This window comes from Balaenoptera ricei, chromosome 9, assembly GCF_028023285.1.
Source record: "Balaenoptera ricei isolate mBalRic1 chromosome 9, mBalRic1.hap2, whole genome shotgun sequence".
NCBI classification, from domain to species: Eukaryota; Metazoa; Chordata; class Mammalia; order Artiodactyla; family Balaenopteridae; genus Balaenoptera; species Balaenoptera ricei.
In genome coordinates this window covers 32,285,314-32,311,205 of record NC_082647.1, presented here as the reverse complement: position 1 = coordinate 32,311,205, position 25,892 = coordinate 32,285,314, and the positions used below count along the sequence as shown (strand labels likewise).

At 37.8% G+C, this 25,892-nt stretch overlaps 1 protein-coding gene across 1 annotated transcript; it reads left to right on the top strand.

Moving 5' to 3' along the window:
• The first annotated feature begins 140 nt into the window (after window positions 1–140).
• ANKRD7 (ankyrin repeat domain 7) lies at window positions 141–16,815 on the top strand. Its single transcript, XM_059932513.1, is given in 7 exon segments — window positions 141–186; window positions 238–373; window positions 14,498–14,612; window positions 14,773–14,946; window positions 15,884–15,990; window positions 16,670–16,760; window positions 16,762–16,815. Coding segments are annotated over 7 exon segments (723 nt in total).
• The last annotated feature ends 9,077 nt before the right edge of the window (window positions 16,816–25,892 follow it).

Below are 25,892 nucleotides of genomic sequence, written 5' to 3'. Positions count from 1 at the left end.
CTTTGACTCCAGCACTGCGGGGCGGACCTACCTGGCCAGAGGGGCCCGCGAGCCAGAGGGCCAAGGTGGCGAGGCAGGTGGGGCAGTTAGGAGCTCCAGGGACATCCTGGTGCGACTGAAGGACTGCCTCCCGTGCCGCCATGAAGAAGCTTTTCACATTATGGAGAAGGAAGGATGAGCCCCACAGTTCTTGCTCACACCTGCCCATAGGCGGGCCAGCTAGTATCGGTCCTCCAGCCCAGCCAGGCTACAACCTTAGAGATAAGGATTTAAAGAAACTTCACAAAGCTGCCTCGGTCGGGGATTTAGAGAAGGTGAAGGAGTATGTTCAGCTCAAGAAACATGATGTGAACATGCGGGACAGAGAACACAGGTGACCATAGTGATGAAGGGCAGCATGGAGGGGAAGCTGGGGCCACTGGGTCCTCTAACCAGAAACAGGACTTGTCTGGACTACCCCACTGGTTGTCACTCTGAGTTTCCCATAGTGGAGAGGTCTGGCAACCACTGGCAGAGGGTCATACCCCCAACTTTCAGCTTCTTAGTTTTAGAAATGTTCACCTGGATATCTGAGGGCATTTGTGTCCTTCCCAATTCCCTCCACTCCTCCCACTGCCTTAATCTCCACTGGGCACTTCACCCTTTCCCCATGCTGTGGTTTTTCTCCTTTGGTATATACTGTCCCCAGCCACTAAGGTTTCCCATATTCCTAATGTACTAATAGGAAAAGAGTAGAGGCAACTTCCCAGAACAGTGATTACGATTTTAAGACTTTGAAAGAGCGAAACAATTAACTTTTTAATGTGGATCTCCTATGAAAAATTTTTTTCAGTTGTAGAGGATCTTCAAAAAGCTTATCAACAACCACTTACTGCAAAAACAAAATTAATTTTATATGTTAAGAAATGAAGAGGTTACGTATTTGGCATTAATAACAGAAAATATGTACTATATGTGCCTACCTTAAAATCTTGTGGGGGAGTTTTCAGGTCATAGGGTATATAAAGCATCATCTTTCATTGTAATAGGGCAACTGGAAACTATGGTTAGAGGATCTGTGTCAACTTGCTCATAGTTTTACCTCCTCTTTTAATAAAATCAGAGTTATCTATTCAATAATTTATCTGACTTTTATCCTACACCAGTCCTCTGAATTTCTTTACAAGGTCATCAATAACCTCAACATGACTTTATTCAATGGTCAATTCTCAGTCGTACCTGGCAGGCATCTCAGCCAAGTCTCTTACTTTCCTATCAGTAGTATTTGAAATATCATCTTGTCTTTTAGAACACTTGGTTCACTTGGCATTTCTTCTACTTCTGTGGACAGTTCTTTTCAGACTCCTTTGCTGGTTTCTCTTCATCTTCCTGATTGGTAAATATTTGAGGGCTCAGACCTCGAAATAATTCTCTCTCTGTCTCTCTCTTAATCCTCACCTGCCTGATGAAGAGAGATCGTCTGTAACTGTATTCCAATGCCTTCCAACTTTTAATCTCCAGCTAGAACTCTCCCCTGAACTCTAGACTCATATATATACAAATGCCTACACTATCACTTGTATATCTAACAGGCTGTGGTGTGCTGGTAAATGTTATATAACAGGCTCTTGAGTGGGGGTGGGTAGAAGGGAAGAGAATCCCTGATTTCCACCTACCAATGTGATGTCAAGTGGCTCGAATAATTCCTGAAAATTTAACAATGGGCTTGTGAGAGCCACTAGCTCCACCCCGTCACTGCTTAGGAATCTCAAACATCCGCATACTGCGCTCCTGTTATTCCTCCTCCGACCTGCTCTTCTCTTTCTATAAATGCCAAATCCTTTCTTTCAGTTGTTTAGGCCAGAACCCCTAGAGTCATTCTTGACTACTCTCATTCTTTCACATCCTTCATCTCATTCAACAGCAAATCTTTTTGGTTCTACCTTCAAAACATGTTTAAAATCCAGCCATTTCTTGCCACCTTCAAAGGTACCACTCTAGTCAAAGCCACCATCATATCTTAATGAGAATTACTGCAGTGGCTTCCCAGGTAGTTTTCTGTCTTTTAACCTTTCCAATTTATTCTCCACACATTAGCCAGAATGATCCTCTAAAATGTATGTCAAGTGATGTCCTTCCTTGTCCTAACAACATCCACCGGCTTTCCATCTCATTAGGGGTAAAAGCCAAAGTCCTTCCAAAGGCTCATACAACCCTACACAACCTTTACCCCCTCCCTGTTATCTCTCTGATCTTAGTTTCTACAACTCTCCCTTTCATTCATCTCCAGTTACCCTGGCCTTTTTAGTGTCCACAGAAATGCCAGACATGCAGTTAGGGCCTTTGGACTTGCTGGGTCCTTTGCCTGGAGTGCTTCCCCACCCAGATATCACAGACCACATGGCTCAGTCTCACTTCCTTCAGGTGTTTGTCATCTTATCAGTGAGAGCTTCCCTGGCTACTCTTCCAACAATTGTACCCCCTCTCCATGCTGACATTTTCTGTTCCTCTTCCTTGCCTGATTTTTCTCTTTAGCACTTAATACTGTCTGTTGTACCTTGTATTTTAAGTTTTTTCATTGACCTCTTCCACTAGCCATGTATGATCCATAAGGTCAGGTATTTTTGTTTTGTTTGCTGCTGTATCTTCATCACCTAGAACCTTGCTTAGCCATAGTAAGTGCTGAATTAATATTTTTTGATGAATGAATACATATATATATATATATATATACATACATAGATAAATATGATAATTTAAAGATATTATTCAGTAATAAAATATCTCTTATTAATAAAAGAAATGAAATTACTGATACATGCAGCAACATGGATGAATCTCGAAAGTGTCCTGCTAAGTCAAAGAAACCAGATACAAAAGACTATATATCAAATGACTCCTTTTATATGAAATTCTAGAAAGGCAAAATTATAGCCAAAGAAAGCAAATTAGTAGCTACCCGGTGTTTCATATGGGGACTGGAGGAGGGGGATTGATTGTAAAGGGATATGAGGGAACTTTTTAGAGTGATAGAAATGTTCTTTATTATGTTTATGGTGGCAGTTATATGACTATATATTGGAAAAAACTCATAAAGCTGTACACTTACATTTTTTGTATATTATACCTCAATAAGGCTGAATAAAAAAAGTCTCAAACTCTATATTCTATTTGAATATTTGTGTGTGTGTGTGTGTGTAGAAAGACTGAGAATTGGATAAAATCTGAAAGGATACATACTAAACTTAAAACACTATTTCTGAAGAGGAGATGAGATTTGGGCAGAGGAAGTAGGTAGAGTGAGAATGGTTATGGGAGACTTCTGCTTTGTGTTATTTGAATTTTTTAAAAGGTGAATTATAGTGTTTTATTGAGGGCTGCATAAACTCATTTTAGAAGCACTGTGCAAGGGTCCCTGATGCCTCATGTAAATATATGTACATATAAATAATGGCCTTATGGAAATAATATTCTAAATATGTTTTCTAGTAAAAATAATGATAATAAAATTGAAAATTTCTGGTTAGGAGAGAATGGGAGAAACACCATGACAGTTAATGAGCAGGTTGTTCTGAAGGCCATAGTGGCCCAGTAGGAATAACATTGTTTTTGGAATAAAAATCTGAATTTGAGGCCTTCCTTGCATTTGTATGACCTTGACCCTAAATCTTCTCATCTCGTCAAATCAGAACTATTACTAGATAGATGTTTTTTAAACCAAGATCTGCAAAGCCCCATTGAAGACTATTTCTTATTAAACCAGAGGAGCTCCCTGTTAATGTGCTTTGCTTATTTAGCTAATATTTATGTTTTCATTTTGAGTTCTGTGCCCAATGAGTTTGAAAGTGAATTGAAGATGTCTAATATCTCTCCTAGCTATAAAATTAAATTACGTTTATGGTTTTTATTTAAAAAGTTCCTCAGATCTGTAGGTTGCCTTGTAGGTGAAGGCTCAATTCCAAATGAACACTTTCAGTCATACTACTCAAACCCAGATTAGATCTAGAGTGCCCGGCCTACAGTGAAAATAATGTAATGATCTAGTATGAGGTAGTTTCCTTGGTTACTTCTCCACTCACCTTGAATTCTAAGTTATCAAGAGCCCAAGTCTGTTGATCAGAGGGGTATTCTCACGATGAGATGTAATTCAAAACTGCAGCTATGTTCTGGTCCTGCACCATGTGTAGCCGATAACACCTCTCATTTCAGCTTCCAGAGTATTGACTCTTCACACCCATCTGAGTCATGCCTTTTGCTAAAGTTCAGTTAGAGATTTCTGGGATCTGACAATCCTTCACCTGTCCACAACCTCTGCTGACAATAGTTTCACTGGTATATAAGAGAGTGAGAGACTGGGAGAAAACAGAACTTGAATGAAACAGTAGGACACCAGCTTGCCTGAAACTCTAGAAACCAGCACTAGGCCTCACAGGGATTTAGATTTCTTATAAGTACTATGAGTTAAAAAGAGTTAAAAGTTTAAACTTTTTAACGTTTTAACTTTAAAAAGTTTAAAATTGTAAGTATTTACTCTTATAGTATAAAGTCTTCACTTGGTAATGTGATACATTAATAAAAGTTGTGGAATTTTGAGAAATGGAATACTATACTTGGTTTTAAAGTGTTTCTCTAAGATTTCTGTAAATATACGTTTTGCATTCAACTGTTTCAAAAAATAGAATGGTTTTTGTTTTTGACATTAGGTGAAAAAACATTGACATTGAAGCACTTACATTATATGTGTACACATTTGGTAAAGGGTCATAACAAGGACATCGTTTGCTGCATATTCCAATATTCCATATTCTTAATTCTGTGGAATTAAGAACAGTTAAATCTAAAACTTGGAATGGAGGCAATCTGTATATTCTTAAGACATTTTGTGTTTTTAAACCAGGGTGACTCATTTAAAAGGATGCCAAGTATTCTGAGTAAAAATCTTTATAAGACCATCTTGAAGGTTGAGTGATATTGTAACTTTGGTACTGTTTCATGTCTACTCAAGATAGATTAGTCTTGTTTTCAGATTTTGTGTAAAATACCACAGGACTATAATTGCTCAATACTACCTTAAAAAGCTGAAGCTTCCGTAGATATTTTATTTTATTGAATTTGTGTCTGATTTCCTATGTTCCTTGGGGATACAGATGGGCTCTGAGATTTCATAAAAGTTTAATTGTCACATAGGCTTTATTTATTTATTTATTTATTTACTTTAACATCTTTATTGGAGTATAATTGCTTTAAAATGGTGTGTTAGTTTCTGCTTTATAGCAAAGTGAATCAGTTAAACATATACATATGTCCCCATATCTCTTCCCTCTTGCATCTCTCTCCCTCCCACCCTCCCTATCCCACCCCTCTAAGTGGTCACAAAGCACCGAACTCATCTCCCTGTGCTATGTGGCTGCTTCCCACTAGCTATCTATTTTACATTTGGTAGTGTATATATGTCCATGCCACTGTCTCACTTTGTCCCAGCTTACCTTTCCCCCTCCCCGTATCCGCAAGTCCATTCTCTAGTAGGTCTGCGTCTTTATTCCCATCTTGCCCCTAGATTCTTCATGACCTTTTTTTTTTTTTAGATTCCATATATATGTGTTAGCATACGGTATTTGTTTTTCTCTTTGTGACTTACTTCACTCTGTATGACAGTCTCTAGGTCCATCCACCTCACTACAAAAAATTCAATTTCATTTCTTTTTATGGGTGAGTAATATTCCATTGTATATATGTGACACGTCTTCTTTATCCATTCATCTGTCAGTGGACACTTGGGTTGCTTCCATATCCTGGCTATTGTAAATAGAGCTGCAATGAACATTGTGGTACATGACTCTATTTGAATTTTGGTTTTCTCAGGGTATATGCCCAGTAGTGGAATTGCTGGGTCGTATGGTAGTTCTATTTTTAGTTTTTTAAGGAACCTCCACACTGTTCTCCATAGTGGCTGTATCAATTTACATTCCCTCCAACAGTGCAAGAGGGTTCCCTTTTCTCCACACTCTCTCCAGCATTTACTGTTTGTAGATTTTTGGATGATGGGCATTCTGACTGGTGTGAGGTGATACCTCATTGTAGTTTTGATTTGCATTTCTCTAATGATGAGTGATGTTGAGCATCATTTCATGTGTTTGTTGGCAATCTGTATATCTTCTTTGGAGAAATGTCGATTTAGGTCTTCTGCCCATTTTTGGATTGGGTTGGTTGTTTTTTTGACATTGAGCTGCATGAGCTGCTTGTATATTTTGGAGATTAATCCTTTGTCAGTTGCTTCATTTGCAAATATTTTCTCCCACTCTGAGGGTTGTCTTTTTGTCTTGTTTATGGTTTCCTTTGCTGTGCAAAAGCTTTGAAGTTTCATTAGGTCCCATTTGTTTATTTATGTTTTTATTTCCATTTCTCTAGGAGGTGGGTCCAAAAGGATCTTGCTGTGATTGAGGTCATAGAGTGTTCTGCCTATGTTTTCCTCTAAGAGTTTGATAGTGTCTGGTCTTACATTTAGCTCTTTAATCCATTTTGAGTTTATTTTTGTGTATGGTGTTAGGGAGTGTTCTAATTTCATTCTTTTACATGTAGCTGTCCAGTTTTTGCAGCACCACTTATTGAAGAGGCTGTCTTTTCTCCATTGTATATTCTTGCCTCCTTTATCAAAGATAAGGTGACCATATGTGTGTGGGTTTATCTCTGGGCTTTCTATCCTGTTCCATTGATCTATATTTCTGTTTTTGTGCCAGTACCATACTGTCTTGATTACTGTAGCTTTGTAGTATAGTCTGAAGTCCAGGAGGCTGATTCCTCCACCTCCATTTTTTTCCTCAAGATTGCTTTGGCTATTCGGGGTCTTTTGTGTTTCCATACAAATTGTGAAATTTTTTCTTCTAGTTCTGTGAAAAATGCCATTGGTAGTTTGATAGGGATTGCATTGAAGCAGTAGATTGCTTTGAGTAGTATAGTCATTTTCACAATGTTGATTCTTCCAATCCAGGAACATGGTATATCTCTCCATCTGTGTGTATCATCTTTAATTTCTTTCATCAGTGTCTTATAGTTTTCTGCATACAGGTCTTTTGTTTCCTTTGGTAGGTTTATTCCTAGGTATTTTATTCTTTTTGTTGCAGTGGTAAATGGGAGTGTTTCCTTAATTTCTCTTTCAGATTTTTCACCATTAGTTTATAGGAATGCAAGAGATTTCTGTGCATTAATTTTGTATCCTGCTCCTTTACCAAATTCATTGGTTACTTCTAGCAGTTTTCTGGTAGCATCATTAGGATTCACTATGTATAGTATCATGTCATCTGCAAACAGTGGCAGTATTACTTCTTTTCCCATTTGGATCCCTTTTATTTCTTTTTCTTCTCTGATTGCTGTGGCTAGGACTTCCACAACTATGTTGAATAATAGTGGGGAGAGTGGGCAACCTTGTCTTGTTCCTGATCTTAGTGGAAATGGTTTCATTTTTTCACTATTGAGAATGATATTGGCTCTGGGTTTGTCATATATGGCCTTTATTATGTTAAGGTAAGTTCCCTCTATGCCTACTTTCTGGAGAGTTTTATCATAAATGGGTGTTGAATTTTGTTAAAAGCTTTTTCTGCATCTATTGAGATGATCATATGGTTTTTCTCCTTCAGTTTGTTAATATGGTGTATCACATTGATTGATCTGCATATATTGAAGAATCCTTGCATTCCTGGGATCAACCCCACTTGATCATGGTGTATGATCCTTTTAATGTGCTGTTGGATTCTGTTTGCTAGTACTTTGTTGAGGATTTTGCATCTATGTTCATCAGTGATACTGGCCTGTAGTTTTCTTTCTTTGTGACATCTTTGTCTGGTTTTGGTATCAGGGTGATGGTGGTCTCGTAGAATGAGTTTGGAAGTGTTCCTCCCTCTGCTATATTTTCGAAGAATATGAGAAGGATAGGTGTTAGCTCTTCTCTAAATGTTTGATAGAATTCGCCTGTGAAGCCATCTGGTCCTGGGCTTTTGTTTGTTGGAAGGTTTTTAATCACAGTTTCAATTTCAGTGCTTGTAATAGATCTGTTTATATTTTCTCTTTCTTCCTGGTTCAGTCTCAGAAGGTTGGGCTTTCTATGAATTTGTCCATTTCTTCCAGGTTGTCCATTTTATTGGCATGAAGTTGCTTGTAGGAATCTCTCATGATCCTTTGTATTTCTGCAGCGTCAGTTGTTACTTCTCCTTTTTCATTTCTAATTCTATTGATTTGAGTCTTCTCCCTTTTTTTCTTGATGAGTCTGGCTACTGGTTTATCAATTTTGTTTATCTTCTCAAAGAACCAGCTTTTAGTTTCATTGATCTTTGCTATCGTTTCCTTCATTTCTTTTTCATTTATTTCTGATCTGATCTTTATGATCTTTTTCCTTCTGCTAACTTTGGGGTTTTTTAGTTCTTCTTTCTCTAATTGCTTTAGGTGTAAGGTTAGTTTGTGTATTTGAGATGTTTCTTGTTTCTTAAGGTAGGATTGTATTGCTATAAACTTCCCTCTTAGAACTGCTTTTGGTGCATCCCATAGGTTTTGGGTTGTCGTATTTTCATTGTCATTTGTTTCTAGGTATTTTTTGATTTCCCCTTTGATTTCTTCAGTGATCTCTTGGTTATTTACTTGCACAGTGTTTAGCCTCCATGTGTTTGTATTTTTTACAGTTGTTTCCTGTAATTCATATCTAGTCTCATAGCGTTGTGGTCGGAAAAGATACTTGATATGATTTCAATTTTCTTAAATTTACCATGGCTTGATTTGTGACCCAAGATATGATCTATCCTGGAAAATATTCCATGAGCACTTCAGAAGAAAGTGTATTCTGTTGTTTTTGGATGGAATGTCCTATAAATATCAATTATGTCCCTTTTCCTTAATGTGTCATTGAAAGCTGTGTTTCCTTATTTATTTTCATTTTGGATGATCTGTCCATTGGTGAAAGTGGGGTGTTAAAGTCCCCTAGTATGACTGTGTTACTGTCGATTTCCCCTTTTATGGTGGTTACCATTTGCCTTATGTATTGAGGTGCCCCTATATTGGTTGCATACATATTTACAATTGTTATATCTTCTTCTTGGATTGAGCCCTTGAGCATTATGTAGTGTCCTTCTTTGTCTCTTGTAATAGTCTTTATTTTAAAGTCTATTTTGTCTGATATGAGAATTGCTACTCCACCTTTCTTTTGATTTCCATTTGCATGGAATATCTTTTTCCATCCCCTCACTTTCAGTCTATACGTGTCCCTAGGTCTGAAGTGGGTCTCTTGTAGACAGCATATATATGGGTCTTGTTTTTGTATCCATTCAGCCAGTCTTTGCCTTTTGGCGGGAGCATCTAATCCATTTACATTTAAGGTAGTTATCGATATGTATGTTCCTATTACCATTTTCTTAATTGTTTTGGGTTTGTTATTGTAAGTCTTTTCCTTCTCTTGTGTTTCCTGCCTAGAGAAGTTCCTTTAACACTTGTTGTAAAGCTGGTTTGGTGGTGCTGAATTCTGTTAGCTTTTGCTTGTCTGTAAAGGTTTTAATTTCTCCCTTGAATCTGAATGTGATCCTTGCTGGGTCGAGTAATCTTGGTTGTAGTTTTTCCCCTTTCATCACTTTAAGTATGTCCTGCCACTGTCTTCTGGCTTGCAGAGTTTCTGCTGAAAGATCAGCTGTTAACCTTATGGGGATTCCGTTGTATGTTATTTGTTGCTTTTCCCTTGCTGCTTTTAATATTTTTTCTTTGTATTTAATTTTTGATAGTTTGAGTAATACGTGTCTTGGCATGTTTCTCCTTGGATTTATCTGTATGGGGCTCTCTGTGCTTCCTGGACTTGATTGACTATTTCCTTTCCCATGTTAGGGAAGTTTTCAACTATAATCTCTTCAAATATTTTCTCAGTCCATTTCTTTTTCTCTTCTTCTTCTGGGACCCCTATAATTCATATGTTGGTGCGTTTAATGTTGTCCAAGAGGTCTCTGAGATGTCCTCAATTCTTTTCATTCTTTTTCCTTTATTCTGCTCTGTGGTACTTATTTCCATTATTTTATCTTCCAGGTCACTTATCTGTTCTTCTGCCTCAGGTATTCTGCTATTGATTCCTTCTAAAAAATTTTCAGTTTCATTTATTGTGTTGTTCATCATTGTTTGCTCTTTTGTTCTTCTCGGTCCTTGTTAAATGTTTCTTGTATTTTCTCCATTCTATTTCCAAGATTTTGGATCATCTTTACTATCATTATTCTGAATTCTTTTTCAGGTAGACTGCCTATTTCCTCTTCATTTGTTTGGTCTGGTGGGTTTTTACCTTGCTCCTTCATCTGCTGCGTATTTCTCTGTCTTCTCATTTTGCTTAACTTACTGTGTTTGGGGTCTCCTTTTCACAGGCTGCAGGTTCGTAGTTCCCGTTGTTTTTGGTGTCTGCCCCCAGTGGCTAAGGTTGGTTCAGTGGGTTGTGTAGGCTTCCTGGTGGAGGGGACTGGTGCCTGTGTTCTGGTGGATGAGGCTGGATCTTGCCTTTCTGGTGGGCAGAACCGCGTCCAGTGGTGTGTTTTGCAGTGTCTGTGAATTTATTATGATTTTGGGCAGCCTCTCTGCTAATGCGTGGGGCTGTGTTCCTGTCTTGCTGTTTGTTTGGCATAGGGTGTCCAGCACTGTAGCCTGCTTGTTGTTGAGTGGAGCTGGGTCTTAGCGTTGAGATGGAGATCTCTGGGAGAGCTTTTGCCATTTGATATTACGTGGAGCCAGGTCTCTGGTGGACCAGTGTCCTGAACTCAGGTCTCCCACTCAGAGGCTCAGGCCTGATACCCGGCTGGAGCACCAAGACACTGTCAGCCACACGGCTCAGAAGAAAAGCTAGAAAAAATAAAGAAAGAAAGGAAAAAAATAATAAAGTAAAATAAAATAACTAAAATAAAAAATAAATTATTAAGAATAAAAAAATAAGAAAGTAATAAAAGAAAAGAAAGAAAGAAAGAAGAGAGCAATGAAACCAAAAAACAAATCCACCAATGATAACAAGTGCTAAATAGTATACTAAAAAAACAAACAAAAATGGACAGACAGAACCTTAGGACAAATGGCAAAACAAAGCTATACAGAGAAAATCACACAAAGAAGCATACACATACACACTCACAAAAAGAGAAAAAGGAAAAAATATATATATCTATAAAAACAGGAGGAGAGCAGCCAAATCAATAAACAAATCTACCAATGATAATAAGCTCTAAATACTAAACTAAGATAAACATAAAACCAGAAACAAATTAGATGCAGATTGCAAACTCAAAGTCTACAGTTGCTCCCAAAGTCCACTGTCTCAATTTTGGGATGATTCATTGTCTATTCAGGTATTCCACAGATGCAGGGTACATCAAGTTGATTGTGGAGATTTAATCCACTGCTCCTGAGGCTGCTGGGAGAAATTTCCCTTTCTCTTTTTGTTCGCACAGCTCCTCGGGTTCAGCTTTGGATTTGGCCCTGCTTTTGCACGTAGGTCACTTTAGGGTGTCTGTTCCCCACACAGACAGGATGGTGTTAAAGTAGCAGCTGATTAGGGGGCTCTGGCTCAGGCCGGGAAGAAGGAGGGGTACGGAAAGTAGAGTGAGCCTGCGGCAGCAGAGGTCAGCATGATATTGCAACAGCCTGAGGTGCCCCGTGTGTTCTCCCAGGGAAGTTGTCCCTAGATCATGGGACCCTGGCAGTGGCGGGCTGCACAGGCTCTCGGGGTGGGGGTGAGGTGTGGCTAGTGACCTGTGCTTGCACACAGGCTTCTTGGTAGCTGCAGCAGCAGCCTTAGTGTCTCATGCCCATCTCTGTTGTCCTCGCTGGTAGCCGCAGCTCATGCCCGTCTCTGGAGCTCATTTAGGCCATGCTCTGAATCCCCTCTCCTCGCACACCAGGAAACAATGGTCTGTTGCCTTTTAGGCACGTCCAGACTTTTTCCCGGACTCCCTCCCAGCTAGCTGTGGTGCACTAGCCCCCTTCAGGCTGTGTTCACGCAGCCAACCCCAGTCCTCTCCCTGGGATCTGACCTCAGAAGCCCGAGCCTCAGCTCCCAGCCCCCACCCGCCCTAGCGGGTGAGCAGACAATATTCTCAGGCTGTTGAGTGTTGGTCGTCACCGATCCTTTGCATGGGACTCTCTCTGCTTTGCCCTCTGCACTCCTGTTGCTGTGCTCTCCTCCATGGCTCCAAAGCTTCCCCCCGACCCACTCCCCATCTCCACCAGTGAAGGGGCTTCCTAGTGTGTGGAAACTTTTCCTCCTTCACAGCTCCCTCCCACTGGGGCAGGTTCTGTCCCTACTTTTTTGTCTCTGTTTTTGCTTTTCTCTTTTGCCCTACCCAGGTACGTGGGGGAGTTTCTTGCCTTTTGGGAAGTCTGAGGTGTTCTGCCAGCATTCAGTAGGTGTTCTGTAGGAGTTGTTCCACATGTAGATGTATTTTTGATGTATTTTTGGAGAGGAAGGTGATCTCCCTGCCTTATTCCTTCACCATCTTGAAGGTCCCCCTGTCACATAGGGTTTAGACTTCAATTGGAAGAGTGAAATATTCAGCAGGCGTGCAGCAGTGACACAGCAGCCACTTCTGGAACACCTCCTGGGAATTACTCAAATGCCAATTACTTTCTCTCAGAGAAAGGGAAATTGGTTTTGTTTTTGCTTTTTGGTTATTGTTTCTTTGTTTTAATGAAAAAAGGAAACTGGAGTTGGAAAGAGAATTAGATCTAAAGATTGAGTAAAAGCCACCTACATTCCTTGAGACTAAAATTTTGAGATATATATAACAGTGGGTGAAGGGGATGGATCAAAATGTTTGTTAGGATTTGCTATGCTACTGCAAGGAGTTATTTTAGGTCAGCTTAAAGCCTTTCGGCCCCATATGTTCAGGTTGAAGACTGGAGAAACTTCCTATTACATAAGGAAATATACCTTTAAGCCAAATTATGGATGTCAACAAAAAGGCTAATCAGTGCTTTTCCTGTGTCACGATTTCTGAGAAAACAAATTAGTTATCAGAAGTTTGTTTGGTAAGGATGGAATCGTGGCAAAACAAGGTAGATCATTTTGAGGGATATTTCATCTAGATCATGATGTCTGAGGAATCATTTTTGTTCTACACAAAAACAAAGTACTCCTTTCCAATGACTTGGAAGTATGGGTTCCTTAAATGCATATTTTCTTTACCATGAAGGATGTTAATCATGGATAACTTCTGGTTTCAGTCTATCACTTAGCTGACCATCCTCTTTCTGATTACACTCTTTCTTCAGACAGAATGACATAATTGGTTAGGTTTCTGTTTTTTTGAATTATAGTTATAGTCTTGCCTTCCAGAGATTATATTCAGGTAAACTTGATTTATTTTTATATTAATAAATATTTTTTTAATTTATTTTTGAAATAAAATAATTTAATTTTTAAAATAATTATTTTAATAATTTTAAAAATAATTAATTTATAATTATTTTAAAATAATTTTATTTTTAAATTAAAAAATAATTAATTAATTTATTTTTTATATTCAGGTTTTTGTATTTCCAAATTGTTCAAAATTATTTTTATATTTTTTGGGTTTACTCCCATAAATGGTAAGTTATATCATCATGTTTGGATTTTATGAGCCTAGTTCTTTGAAAGTTACCTTATTTTCAAGTCCTTGTGGGCTACATTTTGCTACTCTTAGTGTCAATAACAGGTCTGTTTAGGTACCCATAAAGTACTTCTGAGGACCTAAAATGAAGCAGGAAAATGGCATCTAAAATCTTTTGTTTGGGACCTGGGCTATCTGTATATAGACTTTGTATTATGAAATTATCTTAAAATAGGATATAAAGATATCACCTTCACAAATAAATAAAAGTTTATTGAGGGTTAGTCCAGGCTAAAAGCTACAAAGTTTAAATGGAGCTCATTAGTATCTGTCATACTTCATGACTATATGCTTGGTTTCTGGAGGGCTACATAGAATATGGTTCTTTGAGAAGTAGAAATTATTTTAATAACTGAAAATTAGGTTGAGATCTACAGCTTAAAGAGTACTTAGGCTTTCACCTTTGTGTTCACTTCTTAGATGCAAATGACAACTTTAATAGCTGAGCAAAGAGAAACACACACACTAGGTGTAGTATGCCATGCAACAGGCAAACATAGGCAATGTCTTTTCCTCCTGTTAGCTGGCATATGTATCTTAGGTTTTGGAGATCATTTCTAGATATAATTGGATGTCTAATTTTATCACTCTCCAAGGCTCAGACTCCATTTTGGTGTTTGAAAAAAACCTATTTTTTAACGCATAGTTAAATTTTCTTTGAAGTGAAACCAGTTAAATATTTGATCTTCAGGCATTTGCACAGCTCTTTTAATTCAGTAAAAAGCAATTATAATTCATTAAATTTTGTGTAAATATAAATAAGTACACAAAGCAAATACCTTAATAATATATGATCTGGCATGTTCTTGGGCATAGCAGATAACTTCTCAAAGTGAGACTTATCTATAACTTTGTGTTTCATTATATTGATACAGAACACCTTTGCACCTGGCCTGTGCTAATGGATATTCAAATATTGTATCTCTCTTAATTGAGAAACAGTGCAAAGTAAATGTCTGGGATGGTGAAAACAGATCTCCATTGACTAAGGTGTGCTGATTTTTCCTTTTCAATTGAATTACATTTGAGTTCTTCTCCTAGTTAACCTTTGTTATATTTCATATTTTAAAACATAGTATTAAACACTAGTTTAATATATCAGATCCTAAATAGTAAATTGGTTACCCATCTATTCTTTTTGTACTGACAGGCAGTACAGTGTGACAAGGAGAGTTGTGCTACTATTCTTCTAGAACATGGTGCAGACCCAAACCTGGTGGATTTATATGGCAATACTGCTCTTCATTATGCTGCCTGTCATCAAAGTGACTCATTAGTTGCAAAACTGCTTGAACACAAAGCTAATCTTGAAGCTCAAAATAAGGTAGTCTTCTATTAAAAACAATACATTATATTTTAGAAAGCAGTAAAAAAAGGTATTCATTGCAGATAATTTATATCTGTTGAGACACATGTTATATAAAACATGAATTTTACAAAATGAAATTAGGGAGAAGGAGAAGGAGAATGAGATTATCAAATACTGATAAGGTTTTCCTTTTTAAAAAAACCTTTCTCCATTTCATTTCAGATTATAATCTTGACCTCCAAAGCAAAATGAGGTTTAACAATTATAACTGTTCAAAGAAGTACAGCACATGAGAAATACTTGATTTCCCTATAAATGAACATTGATTAAAAATCATGAAGACTATGTCCTTTTATATTTTATTTGTATACTCATGAATAGTTATAATAGAGTAAAATTAGAAAATCACTTGTTATACTAAAAGTAATCCAAGTCACCTATTAAAACTTTATGGATAACTGATTAATATATGTTTTTAAGCTTCCTAACACTTTAGTTCACTGATACTTTATCTGCATGACCGGCCAAAATAAGTGCCAGCCTTGGAAGTTTAAATGAAACCCTAGGAAACTCAGCTGTAACAACATTATGAAATGTGAATTGATGGTTTGCAATATTTATGTTAAATTCTAGGTGCTCACTAATTAAATACTCCAGACTGCTCTTGCCCACAATTTGAATTAAGCCTAAAGTAGAAACTTTAATTTTATTTTTTGACTGGCCAACTATATTTTATTTTATTACTTATTTATTTTTATAATTTTTACAATTTTATTTTGATTTTTTGACTGGCATATATATATTCTTTTTTAGATTCTGTTCAATTATAGGTTATTACAAGATACTACAGAGGTTTCTTATAAGCATACTTATTTTTTAAATTGAACCTAATTAAAAGGCATGTAATGTTGGTACAATATTTTAAATAATCATTTTGAAATAATTTTTGCAGGATGGGTATACTCCACTTTTACTTGCCATTACTGAAAATAATGCAGAAATGGTAGAATTTCTTCTGAAGAGTGGGGCAGATGTGAATGCTTCAGATAAGAATCAAAGGTATAATTAATGTTAAATATGAGCATATAACCATAGCTATCTAACAGGAATATATACACATTCACACATATGTTAAATTCTAGGTGCTCATTGCTTAAATACTCCAGGCTGCTCTTGCCCTCAGTTTGAATTAAGCCTATATATATATATCATATATGTATATATGAGACATATTTTTGAAACTGAAAAGATTTGGCCATATGATTTTGGACAAATTACCTAGATTCCCAGGATCTATTTTTCTATCTGCAAAATCAAACAGTTGGGCCAGAATGGTATGTTATTATTGCTATTATTTTTTTTAACATTAGAATCTTACACAGAAACTCAATCTCTAAATCCCAGATGCTGTAGTTAAATGGGGATACGGTACCCAGAGTCCCAGACACTCCCCTCCATAGAATTTTTGAGACACCTCCTGGAAAACACTAGTGTTCCCAGGAGCAGGGATTGAAAACCACTGAGCTAGCTGCTTCCTAGAGACTCTTATCTTTAGACCTCATGATATGATCTGTGATTAGCACACCTTTTTGAGTAGATCTGCCCCACATTTTACATTCTTGCCCCAACTCTTTTCCTGATCATACATTTAAACAGTAAATTTAGAAGACTCATTTTTTAAAAAGTACAAGACATGGTTAAGGTTCATAAATGGACACATTTATATCTCTTGCTCCAGAACAGCCCTTATGATTGCTCTCAGTGATGAACCAACAAGTTTAGTCAGTCTTCTCCTTCAGCAAGAAGTGAATCTATCTTGTCAAGATATTTATGGATTCACAGCTGAGGAATATGCTTCTTTCAATGGTTTTACTATGTAAGTGATACTGCATATCTTTTAACAGTTGTGTGGAATTTGAGCATAAGCAAAGAAACACGAACCCCAAAGTACAAAGCACACAATAGGGGTAAACACATGAAGGACTCTGGACCCATGGATCCAGGGATGCTTGATTTTCCCCGTCAATATAAGAACAGCAATATAGGGCCTAATCAGTATAAGAACTGCAGGTAGGCTGAGTCTACAGATTAATAAATTCCCAGTGGCATGGGAATTTGAAGTATGCCAGAACAGGGATTCCAGCAACTAGTGACATACCATTAATAAAACATATGGGCAATAGAGGAGATTGGCAGTGATGGCTGGGTAGGAAGACCCTGAGTGCACCTCCTCACATGGGCACACCAAAATTACAACTATTTACAAAACAATCATTGATGAAAAAGACTGGAATTCACCAGAAAAGATCTTCTACAACTAAAGATGTAAAGAAGGAACCACAACAAGATGGGTAGGAGGGGCAGAATCATGATATAGTCAAGTCCCATACCCCCAGGTGGGTGACCCCAAGTGGGAGAATAATTACAATTGCAGAGGTTCTCTCAAGGGAGTGAGGGGTCCAAGCCCAACATCGGCTTCCCAGCCTGGCGGTCCTGCACCAGGAAGACAAGCCACCAGAGCATTTGGTTTTAAAGGCCAGCAGGGCTTATTTTTAGGAGTCCCAGAGGGCTGGGGGGAATAGAGACTTCTCTCTTAAAGGATGCACACAAACTCTCACACTCTCCAGGACCCAGGGCAGAAGCAGTAATTTGAAAGGAGCCTGGGTCAGACCAGGCGCTGTTCTTGGAGAGTCTCCAGGAGAGGCAGGAGGCAACTAGAGTTCACCCTGGGGACATAGACACTGGGGGCAGCCATTTTGGGAGCTTGTTCTATCATATGAACACTGGTGCTGGCAAGCACCATTCTGGAATCATTCCTCTAGCTTATTAGCCTCAGGACGCAGTGCTGCCCTGGCCCAACAGTCTGTAGGCACCAGTGCTGGATGCCTCAGGTCAAGCAATTAACTGGGCAGACACACAGCCCAACCCATAGCAGACAGGCTACTTTAAGACCTCCTGTGCCCACAGCTGCCCCTGGACAGGGCCCTGCTCACCAGAAGGCCCAGGACCCAGGCCCACACTCCAGTGCATAGGCACTAGACCTGGGACCCCCAGGGCCCTCCAGCCAGAGACCCTAGGACCCAGCTCCACCCACTAGTGGGTAGACACCAGCCACAAGACAACTGCAGCCCTGTAGCCTGTGGACCTGGCCCACCACTAGCAGGCCAGACCCTGCCCAGGGACCTGGCCCCACACACCAGGTTCTAGCCTTGGGACCAACCTCACCCACCAGCAGGCAGAGAGCAGGCACAAGACAACCACAGCACTGCAACCTACAAATCCAGCCCCTCCACCAGCAGGCCAAATCCTGCCCTGTGACCAGCTGGGCCCTGGTCCCACCTACTACCAGGCCAACACAAGCTTGAAGACACCCTGGACCCTGTAGCCAACTGTGTCAGGAAGTGGCCCCACCCACCAGCAATTTGACACCAGCTCTGGGACTCCTGGGCCCTGCAACCAGACCCCAGGATCCAGCTCTGCCCCCCAGTAGGCTTGCACTAGCCCCAAGACCTGGTTTCACCCACCAGTGGGCAGGCAATAGCAGCAGGGTCTTCTGGACCCTGACTTTGCCCACTAGTGAGCCAGCACTAGCCACAGGGCCCCCCAGGGTTCTAGAGTCAGCCACCTCATAACCTGGCCCTGCCAACCAATGGGGCAGGGCCTGGCAATGAACCAGACCAGGGGCCAAGAAAGCCTACAAGACTGCCCATAGTAATCAGCCTGCCACAAAAGAAGGACTCATACAGCCCACATAAGGGGCACCCCTAGAGCATATAGCTCTGGTGACAAGAGGAGAGTGCACTGCTGGGATGCACAGACCTACAAAAAGGCCACTTATCCAAGGAAATGTAACCAACCTACCAGATACATAAAAATAAAAACAGTGAATTAGGCAAAATGAGGTAAAAGGCAACATGTTCCAAATGAAGGAATAAGATAAAATCCCAGAATAACTAAGTGAAGTAGATAGGGAATCTACCCGAGAAAGAGTTCAGGGTAGTGATTGTAGCAATGATCAAAGAACTCAGGAGAAGATGGATGCACAGACTGAGAATTTAGAAGTTTTTAACAAGGTGTTAGAAAATATAGAACAACCAAACAGAGTTGAAGAATACAATGACTGAAACGAACAATCAAGTAGAAGGTATCAACAGTAGACTAAATGATACAGAGGAACGGATCAGTGAGCTGGAAGATAGAGTAGTAGAAATCACTGATGCTGAACAGAAAAAAGAATGAAAAGAGTTTAAGAGATCTCTGAGACAACATCAACCACACTAATATTCACATTATAGGGGTCCCAGAAGGAGAAGAGAGAAAGGGGCTGAGAATATATTTGAAGACATAATAGCTGAAAACTTCCCTAACGTGGAAAAGGAAACAGCCTCCAAGTCCAGGAAGGGCAGAGAGTCCCATACAGGATTAACCCAAAGAGGAACACACCAAGACACACTGTAATCAACATGGCAAAAACTAAAGATAAAGAGAGAATATTAAAAGCAGCAAGGGAAAAGCAACAAGTAACACACAAGGGAACTCCCATAAGGCTATCAGCTGACTTTTCAGCAGAAACTCTGCAGGCCAGAAGGGAGTGGCACAATATATTTAAAGTGATGAAAGGTAGAAACAAGGCTTTCATTTAAATTTGATGGAGAGAACAAAAGTTTTACAAAGAAGCAAAAGGTAAAAGAGTTCAGCACCACCAAACCAGTTTTACAAGAAATGTTAAAGGAACTTGTCTAAACAAAAAAGAAAAGGCCACAACTAGAAACATGAAAATTATAAAAGAAAACAACACATCAGTAAAGGCAAACGTACAGGAAAGGTAGGAAATCATCCACGCACAAAGCTAGTAAGAAGATTAAAAGACAAAAGTAGTAATATCATCTATATCCACAATAAGCAGTTAAGAGATACACAAAACAATTAAATATAAAACATGATATCAAAAATAGTAATTGTGAAGGGAGTAGAATAAAAATGTAGGGTTGTTAAAATGCATTTGAAATGTAGAGATCAACAAATGGAAATCAAGAGAAAACTGCATAGCAATACAGATACCATACAAAATGGACTTTAAAACAAAGACTGTTACAAGAGTCAGAAAAGGACATTACATAAAAATCAAGGGATCAATCCAAAAAGATATAATAATAGTAAATATATGTGCATACAACATAGGAGCACCTAAATACATAAAGCAAATATTAACAGACATAAAGGAAAAAATAGACAGTAACACAATAATAGTAGGGTACTTTAACACCCCACTTATATCAATGGACAGATCATATTCAGACAGAAAATCAATATGGAAACACTAGCCTTAAATGACACATTAGACCAGATCAACTTAATAGATATCTAAAGAACATTCCATCCAAAAGCAGCAGAATACACGTTCTTTACAAGTGCACATGGAACATTCTTCAGGATGGATCATATGCTAGGCCAAAGCAAGCTTCAGTAAATTTAAGAAAATTGAAATCATATCAAGAATCTTTTCCAACCATAATGCTATGAGACTAGAAATCAACTACAAGAAAAAAACTGCAAAAAACACAAACACATGGAGGCTAAACAATATGCTACTAAACAACCAATGGCACTGAAGAAATCAAAGAGGAAATCAAAAAATACTTGGAGGCAAATGAAAATGAAAAAAACCACAGCGAGATATCACCTGGATGAAGAAAAAGTGGTATGTGTATATACAATGGAATACTACTCAGTCATAAAAATGAATGAAAATTTGCCATTTGCAATACATGGATGGATTTGGAGAGTATTATGCTTAGTGAAATAAGTCAGAGAGAGACAAATACTATATGATATCACTTATTTCTGGAATTTATAAACAAACTAGTGAATATAACAAAAAAGAAACAGACTCACAGACATAGAGAAAAAACTAGTGTTTACCAGTGGGGAGGGGAAAGGGGGCAGAGGCAAGATACGGGTAGGGGATTAAGAGGTGCAAACTACAGTGTATAAAATAAATAAGCTACAAGGATATATTGTATAGCACAGGGAATATAGCCAATATTTTACAATAACTATAAATGGAGTATAACCTTTAAAAATTGTGAATCAATATGTTGTACACCTGTAACTTATATAATATTGTACATCAACTACAGCTCAATAAAGAAAATAAATGTATGGGCAATAGAGTTGGGCAAAAGATGATTAATCCACACAAGCCCCTTTCATTGTTTTTACATATTAGTAATGTAAATATTTTGTTCGTTTTGAATATTATTGTTAATTTGTTATTAGCTAACTATAGTTTAAGTTTTCAGAATTCTTAAGTATATTCTCATTATACCCAAAAGACAAAACTTTTCATGATGAACATGAATTTCTGATTTTCAGTCAATGAGAAATAAGATGCAATGAACAGAAATTATTTTATAGCTAATGAATTTAAACAACATATAGAATATTTTCTTTATAATTTTATGGGCAATTTTAAATTATGCATAGGTATTTTTTCTAGTTTATTTTCTTATTCTTCTTCCATCTACTTTATTCACATTTTAACAATACCTTTATATCTTTTAATCATTAATTTCATATGAAAATCACAGGGGGAGAGAGAAAGAGAAGGGGGAGAGGGAAAGTAAAATAATTTTCATATACACATTCAGATGTTTATTTTAAATGTCTTAATTTAATTGAACTTTAGAAAATAAGGAATTCATAATCTATTAAATATGTCAACCATAATTGAATACAGTATTTCCTTCTTTGCAATATTGGACATGGGTACTTTGTTTTACCTTGGTATAAGCAAACCATATGTTTAAAAATTTAAATAAAATAAAGAGATAAATTATTGGTGAATATCTGTAGTATAAAAAGGATTATTTGCTTTATAACAGGGGTTCCTAACTGTTCATTCATCACTTAAAAACTTTGGATATATGAAACTAGGAGACACATATATCTGTACAATAATATATTTAATGGTCTGAAAACAGTACTTATTTATCTAAATAACTTGTTTACATCTATATGTCTTATGAAGCTATTATTGGGTAGGTAGATAAGTAGGAAATTTCACAATCTTCTTTCATCTCCCCTAAGTGGTTTTTAGAACATTCTTTTTTTAGTTTGCTCCATCACTAATTTAAGAATAAATGACTATGGAATTTTTATCATCTCAATATTACTTTAATATCGCCAATGTTGAAAATTCTAAGAGCATTATATTACTTTTCTTTTTTCCAAAGAGGTAAAAGGGAAGAGAGGTAACTTCCTAATGACTAAGCAATTAGGATGTGAAAACTATCAGCATATAATAAAAATTGCAAATGACTTTAAGCTGCAATCTAATGCCCCCATCCTGTTTTTTGTTTTTGCCCTTCTTTTGTAATGGGAACTAAGCTTTCTGTAATTGTGACTTTTGTTGGTTAAGTAGCTATTGCCTATCTACCATAGTGAGTACACAGCCTCTATTTTTTAGTACCATTTGTTAGCTCTCTTTCCTGGTACATAAGGTCTGCTGCTTTGTTCAGAGTGGAAACATAGAATAAATATGTTTCTCATATACATAGTTTTTTAAAAATAAGTGAAACTGTCTCAAATGAGGGAATTATATTTAGATATTTATTTTACAGTTAGCTTTACCCCATACATTGCCTCATTCCTTTCACTGAAATTCTGAAATCATATGTCTATTAATGAGTGGCTAGAATGGGCTCTTTTCAGGCATGGAGAAAAGGTTTATTCTTTACTGGATATGGTTCAGTCTTCGACTGAGTTAACTGTCTTCACTTTGTCAATTTACTGTTAAGCCCAAGTGTTATGAGCTGAACTGTGTTCCCCCCAAATTCACGTTAAAGTCCTTTCTCCCAGTGCCACCGAGTTTGGATAACTACATTTGGACAAAGGGCCTTTAAAGAGTTGTTAAGTTAAAAATGACTGTGGATTAGGGTGGTCCCTCATCCAATTTGACTGGTGTCCTTATAAGAAGAGGAGATTAGAGGGACAATTTATGTGAAGAGGCAGCAAGAGGAAAGTCATCTACTAGCCAAGGAGAGAGGCCTGGAACAGACAGATCCTTCCTGTGGTCCTCATAGGAAACCAACCCTACTGGCACACTTGATCTTGGACTTCCCGCCTCCAGAACTGCAAGTAAATAAATTTCTGTTGTTTAAGCCACTCAGTCTGTGGTATTTTGTTATGGGAGCCCTAGCAATCTAATACACCAAGTATAACTTAAGCCACTTTTTCTACCTTGCCAGTGGCTTATCTGTGGTTATAGGAAAAAAAGAAGTGCCAGAAAATGGGAGTATGTGAAATAAAAATGGTGTCTATTGATGGAGTTGGCTTGAGAGGAGGCTTGAGGTCAGCTGTGTGTGATATGCTTAGAAACGCACTAGCTCCCACCACCAGAGCCTCCCATCAAGCCTCTTAGATAGCCTCAACCACCAGAGGGCAGACAACAGAAGCAAGAAAAACTATAATCCTGCAGCCTGTGGACCAAAAACCACAGTTACAGAAAGATAGAGAAGATGAAAAGGCAGAGGGCTATGTACCAGATGAAGGAACAAGAAAAAACCCCAGAAAAACAACTAAATGAAGTGGAGATAGGCAACCTTCCAGAAAAAGAATTCAGAATAATGATAGTGAAGATGATCCAGGACCTTGGAATAAGAATGGAGGCAAAGATTGAGAAGATGCAAGAAATGATTAACAAAGACCTAGAAGAATTAAAGAACAAACAAACAGAGATGACCAATACAATAACTGAAATGAAAACTACACTAGAAGGAATCAATAGCAGAATAACTGAGGCAGAAGAACGGATAAGTGACCTGGAAGAGAGAATGATGGAATTCACTGCTGCGGAACAGACTAAAGAAAAAAGAATGAAAAGAAATGAAGACAGCCTAAGAGACCTCTGGGACAACATTAAACGCAACAACATTCGCATTATAGGGGTCCCAGAAGGAGAAGAGAGAGAGAAAGGACCAGAGAAAATATTTGAAGAGATTATAGTCGAAAACTTCCCTAACATGGGAAAGGAAATAGCCACCCAAGTCCAGGAAGCGCAGAGAGTCCCATACAGGATAAACCCAAGGAGAAACACGCCGAGACACATAGTAATCAAAGTGGCAAAAATTAAAGACAAAGAAAAATTATTGAAAGCAGCAAGGGAAAAACGACAAATAACATACAAGGGAACTCCCATAAGGTTAACAGCTGATTTCTCAGCAGAAACTCTGCAAGCCAGAAGGGAGTGGCATGATATACTTAAAGTGATGAAAGGGAAGAACCTACAACCAAGATTACTCTACCCGGCAAGGATCTCATTTAGATTTGATGGAGAAATCAAAAGCTTTACAGACAAGCAAAAGCTAAGAGAATTCAGCACCACCAAACCAGCTCTACAACAAATGCTAAAGGAACTTCTCTAAGTGGGAAACACAAGAGAAGAAAAGGACCTACAAAAACAAACACAAAACAATTAAGAAAATGGTCATAGGAACATACATATCGATAATTACCTTAAACGTGAATGGATTAAATGCCCCAACCAAAAGACATAGACTGGCTGAATGGATACAAAAACAAGACCCATATATATGCTGTCTACAAGAGACCCACTTTAGACCTAGGGACACATACAGACTGAAAGTGAGGGGATGGAAAAAGATATTCCATGCAAATGGAAATCAAAAGAAAGCTGGAGTAGCTATACTCATATCAGATAAAATAGACTTTAAATTAAAGAATGTTACAAGAGACAAGGAAGGACACTACATAATGATCAAGGGATCAATCCAAGAAGAAGATATAACAATTATAAATATATATGCACCCAACATAGGAGCACCTCAATACATAAGGCAACTGCTAACAGCTATAAAAGAGGAAATCGACAGTAACACAATAATAGTGGGGGACTTTAACACCTCACTTACACCAATGGACAGATCATCCAAAATGAAAATAAATAAGGAAACAGAAGCTTTAAATGACACAATAGACCAGATAGATTTAATTGATATATATCGGACATTCCATCCAAAAACAGCAGATTACACGTTCTTCTCAAGTGCGCACGGAACATTCTCCAAGATAGATCACATCTTGGGTCACAAATCAAGCCTCAGTAAATTTAAGAAAATTGAAATCATATCAAGCATCTTTTCTGACCACAACGCTATGAGATTAGAAATGAATTACAGGGAAAAAAACGTAAAAAGGACAAACACATGGAGGCTAAACAATACGTTACTAAATAACCAAGAGATCACTGAAGAAATCAAAGAGGAAATCAAAAAATACCTAGAGACAAATGACAATGAAAACACGACGACCCAAAACCTATGGGATGCAGCAAAAGCAGTTCTAAGAGGGAAGTTTATAGCTATACAAGCCTACCTCAAGAAACAAGAAAAAGCTCAAGTAAACAATCTAACCTTACACTTAAAGAAACTAGAGAAAGAAGAACAAACAAAACCCAAAGTTAGCAGAAGGAAAGAAATCATAAAGATCAGAGCAGAAATAAATGAAATAGAAACAAAGAAAACAATAGCAAAGATCAATAAAACTAAAAGTTGGTTCTTTGAGAAGATAAACAAAATTGATAAGCCATTAGCCAGACTCATCAAGAAAAAGAGGGAGAGGACTCAAATCAATAAAATCAGAAATGAAAAAGGAGAAGTTACAACAGACACTGCAGAAATACAAAGCATCCTAAGAGACTACTACAAGCAACTTTATGCCAATAAAATGGACAACCTGGAAGAAATGGACAAATTCTCAGAAAGGTATAACCTTCCAAGACTGAACCAGGAAGAAATAGAAAATATGAACAGACCAATCACAAGTAATGAAATTGAAACTGTGATTAAAAATCTTCCAACAAACAAAAGTCCAGGACCAGATGGCTTCACAGGTGAATTCTATCAAACATTTAGAGAAGACCTAACACCCATCCTTCTCAA